Here is a 13,067-nt window from a genome sequence, read left to right on the forward strand (position 1 = left end):
AATGTGATGGAACAGGCATGTACTCGTGCAAATGGCAACAACACTGTTTAACACACACGATGGAGCAACTGTAGTAGAAACAATGAAAAAGAAAGTGAGCCATGGGGAGTTGCAGGCTTAAGCAAGGTGGAGAAGGGGACAATCACCTTATGAAAACCATGGAAAGTAACATAGAGTTTTTAGAAAGATAGAAGGGAGGAAGTTTCCTGAGCGAGATGGAGAGGGACAGGTATGGCCTGGGTGAAGACATCAGCGTCCTGGGTTGGTGCCAGAGAACAAAAGAAAGGCACTTAAGAAAACAGAAATGAAGTGTTGTAAAATCTATCCACCATGCTTCGGAATACATGCCCTCATTCTACTTGTATTTCTTTTCCTCCCTTGATTCTACTTCTTTTTTTTTTTTTTTTTTAACATTTATTTATTTATTTATTTATTTTTTAGAGACTGAGAGAGACAGAGCATGAGCAGGGGAGGGGCAGAGAGAGAGGGAGACACAGAATCCGAAGCAGGTTGCAGGCTCTGACACATCAGCACAGAGCCTGACGTGGGGCTCAAACTCATGAACCGCGAGATCATGACCTGAGCCGAAGTCGGACACTTAACCGACTGAGCCGCCCAGGTGCCCCGATTCTACTTCTTAAAAGGCAGAAGACATAAATCTTGGCATATATTAATTCGCAGATTGTTTGTGTATGTTTCAGCTTTATGACTAAAGTATCTGAGATAAAAGAGGTAACATGAAATTGGCAAAAGTAATTATAGCACACTAAGTTGGCAATTTTGTACCTTAGGAAAGTAAATAACCTATGGACTATGAAGGGAGGTAACTACATTTTCTTGGAACTTTGAGACCATCCTTTCTTATTTCTGTGCACCTACTTTCTTTTTTTTCAACGTTTATTTTTTTTGGGACAGAGAGAGACAGAGCATGAACGGGGGAGGGGCAGAGAGAGAGGGAGACACAGAATCGGAAACAGGCTCCAGGCTCTGAGCCATCAGCCCAGAGCCCGACGCGGGGCTCGAACTCACGGACCGCGAGATCGTGACCTGGCTGAAGTCGGACGCTTAACCGACTGCGCCACCCAGGCGCCCCTGTGCACCTACTTTCAAGTACTTGAGCTTAGTACGAGAAAAGGTTGAGCAAAGTCTGTGCGGCAGACCAGTAGAGCCACCAGAGTCTCAGTGGATGGGCTTGGATCCGGGATGTTAGAACCACCCGGTGTGTTTGTTACAAATGCTTCAGCCCAGACCACCTGAATAAGAAGTGGATGGACGGCACTTTGGAATTTGCAATTTTAGCCAGCTCCCCTGGGGATTTTAAGTCTAAGGGCGGGGGGGGGGGGGGGGGGGGGGGGGGGGGGGCGAGGGTGGTGATGGGATGTCTGGGTGTTATGCAAAGTAGGAATGCCTGCAGGCTTGGTGAGACACAGTGTATTCCAGAGAGCCTCGAGTCTGGATAATTAAGCTGGAAGACTCAGCCTCTTAGAAATCACTGTCCTGTCCTCGATTAAAAGACTCTGAATGGATTCCAGCTTTTGTTCAGTGAAGAGCTCCACCCACATGGTAAGCCTGGAGGGCCTTTGAGCCTTTGAGCTCCTGGCTCTTTTTCAGTTTTAACCATTTAACTTAAAAGCACACTGAACGGGGCACCCTGGTGGTTCAGTCGGCTAAGCCTCTGACTCTTGATTTAGGCTCAGGTTCCGACTTCACAGTTGTGGGATGGAGCCTCGTGTCGGGCTCCTTGCTGACAACCTGGAGCCTGCTTGGGATTCTCTCTGCCCCTCTCCTGCTTGCACTCTCTCGCTCTCAAAATAAGCATTCTTTATAAAACTCTTTTAAAAAGCACACTGAAGCTGAAATAACAACCAACAATAGATATTTAAAACTCAGATATATTGTGTTTGAACTCAGTCTCCAGCCAGGTCTAGTGATTTTGAGTATGTTATTTAACTTTTCTGAACACGTTTTTTTTTTCTTTTTTCTTTGGAAATGCAGATACAATACCCTCCTTTGTTAGGTTTTCATGACAGTTAAATGACATCACACAGACGAAATGTTCAGCACAGTGTCAGTCACATTGGCAGGCTCATAAGTGGGAAATAAACAAATACTGTTTTTTCTTTTTATTTCAATAACAAGTTGAGCACAAACAAGTTAATAGTAGTTTAGTTAAAACTTGGGTGCTGCCTAAATCCCAAAAAACAGTTAGGGTCTGGGGCACCTGGGTGGCTCAGTCGGTTAAGCATCTGACTCTTGATTTTGGCTCAGGTCGTGATCTCATGGTTCATGAGATCAAGCCCTGTATCTGTGCTGCCAGTGGAGAGTCTGCTTGGGATTCTCTCTCTCTCTCTCTCTCTGCCTCTCCCTTGTTCTCTCTTTCTCTCAAAATAAATAAACTTAAAAAAAAAAAAACCAACTAGTTAGGTCCTATACATGTCACTTATAATCAGGGTGGCCACAAAAGAGTGGCTTCAAGGTCCAGCTCTGCGCTAAACATTGGGAATGCATATGAAATGCCTTGATAACAATTCCTAAATATCTTGGACTCCTGCTTTCAAATCAAAGATGTAAAAAGGAGAGCAGTACTAGAGAGAAGATGATGTTTTAGGCAGCCCCCACCTCCACCTTACTCATAGTGGGTGGAGACACTATGGGTGGACATAGTGGGTGGACAGCTTACTCATAACAGAATTACATAAGAAAACAAGAACAAAAACAAAAACACAAAGATATGTGGAAAGTCTCCGAATTTGGGGAAATTAAACAATATACTTCCAAGTAAGTCATTGATTAAAGAAATTACGTGAGAAATTATAAAATATTCTAAACTGAATGAAAATGAAAACAAAACATACTAAAATTTGTCAGATGCACTGAAAGGAGCGTTTAGAAGGAAATTTATAGTCTTTATAAATTTAATTCATATAGTAGAAAGGAACAAAGATAAAAATCAATTATCTGATATTCTACCTTAAGAAGTTAGAAAAAAAAATTTAAGTGCAAAGCAGAAAAGAGAAAATGATAAAGATAAGAATGGAAATCAGTGAGAAGGAAGAATGAGCAAACAATAGGAAAGAAATCAATGAAAATAAAATCTGGTTATTGGAAAATATCAATAAAATTGACACACCTCAGGCTACAGCGAATACAAAAAAGATCATACATGATTAAAGGGACTTAGCCACAGATCCTACAGATAATAAAAGACTCATAAAAATATTATAAATAGCTTTATGTCAATAAACAGGGTAACCTTAAGAAATTAACAAGTTCTTTGAAAGACAAATTTTTAAAACTGGCTCAAGAAGAATTAGAAAACCTGAATAGTCCTTTATCAACAAAAGAAACTGAACTCATTGTTAAAAACTCTCCAACAAAAACCCCCATCTTTAGATGGTTTAACTGATGAGTTCTATTAAAAATTTAAGAGAAAAAATATTACCACTCCAACACAAACTCTTTCAGAAAACATAGAAGAAAAACATAATTCCAAACTCAGATTGTAAGGACAGGCTTACCATGATACCAAAACTATCACAAGAAAACCATAGACAATATCTCTCATGAATGTAAATGAAAAAATTCTTGACAAAATATTAGTAAGTTGAATAAAAACTAAAAAGAATAATATGACTAAGTGGAGTAAACCCCAAGAGTGCCAAGTTGGTTTCATATCTGAAAGTCAATCAATGGAACTTAACACATTAATAAAGGAGAAAAATCATGATCATTATAATGGAAGCTGAGAATTTCACAAAAATGCATTAAACAAAAACATTCAACAAAATAGGAAGAGGGGAAATCCTTTTTAAACTTATAAAGACTATCTCCAAAAACCTACAGCAAACATCACACTTTATGATAAAAGACTGAATACTTCTCCCGTAAGATCAGGAACTAGACAAGGATTTCTATGCCACTTCTAGTCTACGTTGTCCTGGAGGTCTTATCAGTACACTCATGCAAGGACACAAAGACACCCAAGGGAAGTTATGCAGAGATGGCATGATTATGTATGCCAAAAATCCCAAGAAATCTACAAAAAAAAGTTGTTAGAACTGACAAGTGAATTTAGAGAAGTCTTAGGATACACAGGAAATATATAAAAATATTATGTTTCTATATTGGGGAGGTTTTAAAATGTCCACAAATTCTTGGGCACTCTTCCCTTTAAAAGATCGATTCTGATGTCCTTTCCTTGTGTGTGGGCTGATCATACTAATGTGCCTCTAAAGAATAGAACGTGGTAGAAGTAACAGATGACTTCTGAGACTAGGTCATAATAGGCATTGCTGCTTCTGTCTTGTTCTTTTGGATCACTTGGTCTGAGGCAAGCCAGGCATCTCGTCATGAGATTACTGCAGCAGTCCTGTGGAGACGCCTAAGTAGAGGGGAACCAATGTCACCTTGTCAACCATGTAAGTGAGTCACCTTGGAAGTGTATCCTCTAGCTTCAGTTAAGCTATCATAGATTTCAGCCCCTCACTCTTTGAGTCCTCGGCAGAAGCCCCAGATATAGAGAAGTAGAGACAAGCCATCCTCACTTGTGCCCTAAAGTCCTGCTCCACAGAAACCATGAGACCTGCTGCAAAGGCCTATTTGTGTCGTAGAGCAAGATTCTCAAAAGCCTTTGTGAGGGCCAGGCCCGGCCTTCCTCAGAGAACTGCGGAACACGAACACGAGGGACAGAACCTGCAGGGGGTGAGGTGACTGCCCAGGGGGCCAACACTGGAGCTACACACAGTAAATTCACTTGTTGCTTCCTCTTTTGCCCTCAGGAAGCAGGGCCGTGCCAGTGAGAACAAGGCAAAAGCAGAAGTCTACATACATGTATAAGCTTGAGGGTAAGAGCAGCCTTCGATAGCCTAGAGCCCTGAACACATGCTGTGTCTAACATGAGGGCCACCTCAAATCATCATGTCGCTAATATTCTGTCAGCTTGGTCATGCAGAAAATATACCGTGAGGGCCAACAGGAAGGATCTACTCACCAGGACTACCTCATAGGCTTGAGTCCCAGAGCTCCTCATGTTGATGAGCACCACCTTGTTGCACCCACATATAAGTAGAGGGAGAGGGGAGGAGCTCTCATAAAAGGGACATCCAAGGACCAGGACCCACATGGGTTCCTGTCTAAGCTTAGCCCCACCTGGATGGCTCTGCTCATCTGGCTAGTACTGGGCACTAGAAGGATATTTTGAAAATTTCTGGAAAACACAAGGGACACAGGCCAGTGCCGGGATATCCCAGTACTGCCAACTTGGCTGTTCTTGGGGCGCTGGGGGGGGACTTAGAAAAGTTTGAGGTGGGGCGCCTGGGTGGCGCAGTCGGTTAAGCATCCGACTTCAACCAGGTCACGATCTCGCGGTCCTTGAGTTCGAGTCCCGCGTCAGGCTCTGGGCTGATGGCTCGGAGCCTGGAGCCTGTTTCCGATTCTGTGTCTCCCTCTCTCTCTGCCCCTCGCCCGTTCATCCTCTGTCTCTCTCTGTCCCAAAAATAAATTAAAAAACGTTGAAAAAAAAATTAAAAAAAAAAAAGTTTGAGGAAGGCACTTCAAAGCTGGGACATCACTCACCTGGGCCTAAGGGTACTACTGAGGTTTACTAGCATACTTGTGGGGTACTTTTGGCTTTCTCAGGAAATTTCATGTTAGTATCTTCAGCTGAAATAATTTCCCCAAAGGTAAAGGAAATTCCTACTCAGTTTTTAAAAAACAGTCTGAAAAAGTATGAAAGTATCAAGCGACCAAGTCACCTAATCCTTTCTAGATTAAGACGGGGGTTATTATTTAATTTGTTTCCTTGACATAACCACCTCCAGTTTTACGGGGTCACCTGGAGCTCTTGTGAACACAGAGCATGGGACTGACTTAGATTAAGATTGGTTTAGATTAAGGCTGAGGGTGCTGGATTACTACTGTTCCTTCTATTCTTCTTGGCTGGAGTACAGCTCTGGGAGTGCCCTTCTGACAATTCTCATGAGGTCAATGCCCCTCAAAGATTCTGGCTAGGACAGTGGGAGCACACAGAAATTCACGAATTGCTATAGTAATTCAGCAGTCATTTTTGATACTGTTTTCTTCTTGAAGATGGATATCAGTCTTCCATGCACCTATTTACTGACCGTCTAAAAAACATTACGTGGCTTGAGTCACCTGGATTATTACCTCGGACTTCGAAATGTCCTGTCGGCAGACTCTCTCGTCCTCTCTCATGGACCAGGTAATTCTAAAATGCAAGTCTACGAATGTCACTTCTACCCCTCATCACTTTAATGGTCTTGAATTGTCCCCCATTCCCTCTTTCTGGCCTTCTCCACTTTTTTTCTTGCCTACAGGCCTTTATACATGCTGTCTGTTCCACATGGAACGTCATCACCCCATTGTCCCCATTTGCTGGCCAACTTACATTTGTCTTTGTGCCTCAACTTCCATTTTACTTTCTCTTGGAAGCTATCTCAACCTCTCCAAACTAGTCCTCCCTAGTATTACACAAACCACACTTTAATCGTTTTTTAAAAATGTGTCTCTATCTTTCACCAGAATGCAAATTTTGTTAGAATAGGATCTGTATCTGTCCTGTTTCTCATCATACATACTTTGCCTAACACGGCAATTTCATAGAAAATTGTAGATGAGGGGTGCCTGGGTGGCTTGGTCGGTTAAGCGTCCGACTTTGGCTCAGGTCATGATCTCACGGTCCGTGAGTTCGAGCCCCACGTCGGGCTCTGTGCTGACAGCTCAGAGCCTGGAGCCTGTTTCGGATTCTGTGTCTCCCTCTCTCTCTGCTCCTCCCCTGTTCATGCTCTGTCTCTCTCTGTCTCAAAAATAAATAAACGTTAAAAAAAATTTTTTTAAAGAAAATTGTAGATGAATAAGTAAATTACATAATGTCTACAACTTGATGAAGTAAGCCTTTATGTTAGTCTCATCCTACAGATAAAAAAAGCTGAGGCTCGCCAAAGTAAAATAGATTTTATACGTTGTGGAAGTTTAGCAGCTGTCCGAGGTCTACCATTTTCCTTTTTGGAAACCTCAAAACAAAAAAAATGTCTTTGTGTCTTGAAGCGTTAGTGTTTTTCATGCCAATCATCTTGGTGGTCACTTCTACAGAATTGGGCAATGGTGTCATGATATAGTGTAAAAGTATGGATAGGTGCACTTGAATTCTTCAGAGTTATTTGTATCTTTAGGATAATGGTATCTGTACCATCCCAGTTACTGTCATGTTTAACATGTGCCTCAGCCAAGTCACAAATATTTCATGACTTGCTACTTCTGTTCTGTCTCAGTAATTCTTAATATCCTTGCTCATATCACGAAAGCCTCCATGACCTAACTGACACCACACTCCTAATCCACTCAATCTCCTCCACCAAAAACAACAATAAACAAAACAAGCCACTGAGCTTCGTTCTGGCATGAAGTTCATGGCAAAGTTTAGCTCCATATGTATTGGATGAATCCAATGCAGCTGATCCTTCAGTCGAACAATTCTTTGTAATAGAAATAAGATCCGGGGCGCCTGGGTGGCGCAGTCGGTTAAGCGTCCGACTTCAGCCAGGTCACGATCTCGCGGTCTGTGAGTTCGAGCCCCGCGTCAGGCTCTGGGCTGATGGCTCAGAGCCTGGAGCCTGTTTCCCATTCTGTGTCTCCCTCTCTCTCTGCCCCTCCCCCGTTCATGCTCTGTCTCTCTCTCTGTCCCAAAAATAAATAAACGTTGAAAAAAAAAATTTAAAAAAAAAAAAAAAAAAAGAAATAAGATCCTACACGTTTTTCATGTTTTCTGTTGAGAACAAAACTGTCCAGTTAAAGAAAATATGAATCACTTTGCTATACCAGCTCCTGTAAAAAACACGTTGGGGTCAAAAAAAAAAAAAAAGTCTTGTTTTCTCTCAGTTTAAATGCTCTAAAAAATCTCTATTATCTATGTATCTATCTATTCTGGAAAGATATGTACATATATGCAAATGTCAACAGAGTTATACATTTTATAGGAAATTCCTCCATTTCCTTCCCCATCACTACCTTTGGAATCCAGGGTTGTTAAGACTACAGAGAATCACTATTCTGTAGACATTTTGAAGCAGTGCAGGTAACATCTGAACATTGCATTTTATTGCAAGTAAGAAGAAGAATATGAATATTTGACTAGCCTCAGTCTCTTGCTGTCCTTAAATTTCAGTCTAAAGGAACACAAAGAATCAAAACACGGTCTGTCTCCAAGAGAGGAGTCCCCAGTCCCCCTTGATACTAAAAAAATTAAGCAAGCAATGACAAAGAAGAAACCGAAGGGTTTTCAAAGGAAGGATGAGGTGATAAGGACAGAAAAATATTGAGTTATGCCACTGATCAGAATTCCTAATAGGAAGGTATTAATACCAGGAACAATAATACCAGAAAGGGCAATAATACTCTGACAAAGGTAGATAGATACAACCGTTGGTTGGTATAACCACTTTGTAAATTACAAGTGTGTAATTAAAGGTCAAAAGTGTCCACCTTGTATCCACGCTGGACTCTTATATGTCTGGTGAGAATTTTCCTGTTGCCTTTACCCATGATGTTCCCTGACGAGGTTGCAAACCTGCAGCTGAGGGCGTAATTCCCGCTAGCAGACATGCTTTGTTGGGTTCACACAGTGGGTTTTATTCATTATATCCATATTTCTGTCTTCAGAAGTTGGAGGATCTGGCAATACGGACTTCCATATTGCTGGGTGACAACAGTCAGTGGGAGCTCAGCAGGTGGCCGCCTTCCAAGGGGTCTTGTGTTTGCTACAATTGTTTTCACTTTCATTTTCTTATAACACCCCCCCCCCCCCGCCCGCCTGCCTTTATTCATTTTACCTCATCCGCCTGGCCCCTTTAAGAAAGGAGCTTGTAACTCCCACTCCACAGAGGCTGTTCCTCCCGCCCATGTCCACCTGTTCAAGTTCAAGTCATCACTGATGGTTCATGGCAAGTGTCATCCTCTCTTTCCTTCCCCAACAATCCAATGAGAGCTGACTGTCTTTTGATTACTCACAACATTCCGTGCATATTTTTTGTAGCCCACACAGTACCCAGTAATATTATTATCTGTATTGTACTTATCTTGCTAGTGTAAGGATTTGGAAGCTTACACATTCATCCATCCATTCAGCAAAAATTGATTAAGTATAAGGTGCCAAACACTAGCTTAAGTTCTGAGGATGTTGTGACGAATAAGAAAGAAACCCTCAAGGAGATGCTGAGAGCAGGATCTCTTTTGCCTATCTTGGCTTCCACTGCAGAGCCTCGGAAAGTGCCTTGTACCTCAGTTGGCGTTTGTTGAACTCAATTTTTGGCACCTATTAACTGATCACACGATTCTATTAAATAGAAGCATTAGAGCTAAATTTCTTCAAAAAGCATTCAGAAAATCAATCGTCATTAATGTATACCAACCCCTAAAGATTTCTTCCCCCATTCCGGTTACTCCAAATCACCAAGGTTTTATCCTGAAATAGTACTCCGAGTACTCAGATGTCCCTCGAAATTTATTTACCTGGGTAACTGCTGAAAGAGAGGCGACTACTGCTCGTGTCTTTATCATTGATGTTGAAGTCCCAGTGTTTATATATCCTGAGCATGGCTGCATACGTGTACCAGCTTGAGTGAGCAAAAAAGACGTTCTCAAATCCAGGAAGAACCTACAGCCAGAATCATAGTGAATGATGCACAGGTATACAGATAACTGACTACAAGTGTAGGAAGCATAGAGCAACTGTGTCAATTTCGCTATTCACTGCCATATTTATTATCAGGAAATATGGCCAAGAGCACAAAATTCACCTTTAATGTGCGCAAAAACAGACAGACTCTATCGTTCAAGCATCCAGAAGGGAAGACTGTGGGAGGGGGAGGGGCAGGTTCACATAGCACGGGAGGAATGGTGGAAGAAACAGAGCTAACATCATGTACTTCCACCACCCTCCATCAGTTTCTTCCTGTTCTTAACTTCTAGACAGAGGAGCCATAAGCTGATAATAGGGCTGTAGCCAGGGGTGATGAGATGTTGCCACACTTGGGCTGCCATATGGAAAAAGTCTGTGTGTTCCAGAACAAGGAAAGAGAGAGGCGGCTTTGTGTCTCACCTTAATAAGGGCAGAGCAATGTCCCATATCCCATCTCTTAAAAACCTTCAAGCTGGAATTTGTTGTGGGAGAAACTGAGGGAATCAGATCCAACAGATCTCCAATGGCATTCAGGAACTGAATCTGGAACAGGGTCATAGGCTGGAGAGAGACAAAGAGTACTCTTACCAGTGATTTGTGGCAGTAGGATGCCATTTTCTAGTTTCCCCATTGTCAGGGATACCCTCGGTTATTCCTTTGCCAAGGGTCCCTAACGTAACAAATGCATTCGATTTTCTCGTAGCTTATAAAATAGTTATTATCTTAGGGTTTATAAGAGATGCTTTAGCGTGTGTTGATACCCAAAACACTACTGATATTTAGGGCCAAATAATTCTTTTTGGGGGGGTTGTGCATTGCAAACTATTTAGCAGCATCCCTGGCCTCTCCCCGTTACATAGCAGTTAGCACCTTCCCAGTCTTGATCACCAAAAGTGTCTCCAGGCATTGCCAACTCTGCCCTGGAGGGACATTGCTCACAGTTGAGAATCACTGCTTTACAGCAAAATATTCAACTAAGACACTTTTTTAATTATTTTTTTGATTTATCATTTTTAAAAAATTTTTCTTAATGTTTATTCATTTTTGAGGGGGCAGAGACAGAGCATGAGCAGGGGAGGGGCAGAGCGAGAGACGGAATCTGAAGCAGATTCCAGGCTCTGAGCTGTCAGCGCAGGGCCCTGTTCAGGGGTGCAACTCATGAACCTCGAGATCATGAGCCGAAGTCAGATGCTCAACCAACTGAGCCACCCAGGCGCCCCATGACGCTTTTTGATTTTGTGTGTTTAATGTAGAACTAACTGACTTGACATTTACCCCAAAGCAATGGTCAGACCTGAACGTGAACTTAGTGCTAGAGAGCCCTGCTCCACCAAGAGTTAATCCACCAGAGTAGCCAGGGGCCGAGCATCTTACAGAAAAATTGGTTTTTAGGCAGACTTGGTGACAAGACAAACACAAATGACATTTTAACAAAAAAACAAAAGCGAAAACCAGAAACTGATTATTTGTTTATACACATATTCTCTCTCTCTTCTTTTTTTTGTTCTTTGACTATATAACACTTGCATTATTAAAGATTTAAAAAATTATAATGAGATTTACAGTGGAATTTTGTTGTGTTGATTTCTGTGTATATCTCTAGACTTTTTACAGTGTTTTATGGATACATTAAAAATTTTTTTTTCTAATGTTTATTTATTTTTGAAGGAGAGAGAGAGCGTGAGCAGGGGAGGGGCAGAGAGAGAAGGAGACACAGAATCTGAAGCAGGCTCCAGGCCCCGAGCTGTCAGCACAGAGCCCCACGCGGGGCTCGAAATCACGAGCTGGGAGATCATGACCTGAGCCGAAGTTGGACGGTTAATCAACTGAGCCACCCAGGTGCCTCTACAGTGTCTTATAAATACATTTTTAAACACATGGTAGTGTATTATATGCTTCAGTCTTCACTTTGATTTTTCTCTCTTCATATTTTTCACTTGTTTGGGGGAATTTTCCATAATTAGATGTAAAAATCTTCCTCATTCTCTTGAACAGAACTTTAGTGAACGGATACATTATATGTTAACCAGTATTATACTGATGGACTTTGCTGTGGTTTCTAGTCTTTTGCCATTATAAACAGTGTTACAAAAATGAATCTTGGACACATCATTTCATATGTATGTGAGTCTTTGTGTAGGATAGATACCTAGAGGCAGTTTTGATTTTAATAAATATTGCCAAGTTGTCTACAGAGGGCTTATTTCAACAGACACTCTTACAGCCTCAATGACATATTAAACATTGAGGGTTTTTTTTTTTTTTTTCAATTTGATAGGTGAAAAACAGTACCTCATTCTTTTTTTTTTTTTTAAGCCTATTTATTTACTTTGAGGAGTGGGGTAAGGGCAGAGAGAGAGGGAGAGAAAATCCCAAGCAGGCTCTGAGCTGTCAACACAGAGCCCAATGCACGGTTTGAACCCACGAAATGCGAGATCCTGACCTGAGCCTAAATCCAGGGTTGGATGCTCAACTGACTGAGCCACCCAGATGCCCCTTAGCAATTCTTTTGTTATGAATGAGGCAGAGCATGTTAAAAAACGTTTGAATTTTTTTGTGTGTGTGTGAACTGTTCATATGCCTTATTTATTTTTCTTATTCTTTTTCTTATCAACTTTTAGGAGTTCTTTAAATATTAGGGAGATTTGTTCATTGTTTGATATGAATTGCAAATATTATTTTCCAGTTTTTAATTTGCCTTTAATTTTTTGCCTTTATTTTTAAGAATGATATCATACTTATGAAAGGATAAAGATCATATGCACAATTTAAGAAGAAATAATGAAAAAGACCACTAATGAACCCATCTCACAATTTGGGCAATAGAACATTAGCTGTGCCTCAGAAACCTCCAATCTCATCTCTGTCCTTCCTTATTTATCAGTAGTAAGCACTATGGCTCATTACCCTCTTTTCTGTTACTTTATCATCTATGTACACATCCATAGACAGGCTATTTTTAAATTTGCTTGCTTTTGAGTTTGTACAAATAGAATCATATTGTGTGCATTCTTCTGCTCAACATGATTTTTTTGGACATGTATCAATGTTGGTAGTGTGGAAACAGTTCATTCATCTTCATTCATATAAAGGTATATAGTATCGTGATATACTTATGAACATTTGGGATATTTCCAGTTTGTAGCAAAATAATGGTACTGTGAATTTTTATGTACGTGGCCCCCCCCCCCCGCCCCCCATGGGCAAGAATGTCGTTAATCTCTGGATTTGCCAGGTTGTAGAATATGTATCGTCTTTAAATGTCTTGAGTAACATCCAATTCTTTTCCAAAGCAGTTGGGACAATTTACTCAATCCAGTAGTGGTTAAGATTCCCCACTCCTGGTGTGTAATAGGATGTCATTGAGGTTTTA

General features: G+C 41.2%; 1 protein-coding gene across 1 annotated transcript in view; it reads right to left on the reverse strand.

Moving 5' to 3' along the window:
• Positions 1-13,067, reverse strand: part of PLBD1 (phospholipase B domain containing 1) — a 55,004-nt gene that overhangs the window by 12,673 nt on the left and 29,264 nt on the right. Inside the window, exons 5-6 of the mRNA XM_030321794.1 lie at positions 10,115-10,255; positions 9,526-9,670 (exon numbers count right to left, since the gene is read on the reverse strand). Of these exons, the coding sequence (XP_030177654.1) occupies positions 9,526-9,670; positions 10,115-10,255 (286 nt within the window). The remainder of the gene's footprint in view (positions 1-9,525; positions 9,671-10,114; positions 10,256-13,067) is intronic.

The sequence above is a fragment of the Lynx canadensis genome, chromosome B4, assembly GCF_007474595.2.
Source record: "Lynx canadensis isolate LIC74 chromosome B4, mLynCan4.pri.v2, whole genome shotgun sequence".
Taxonomy (NCBI): Eukaryota; Metazoa; Chordata; class Mammalia; order Carnivora; family Felidae; genus Lynx; species Lynx canadensis.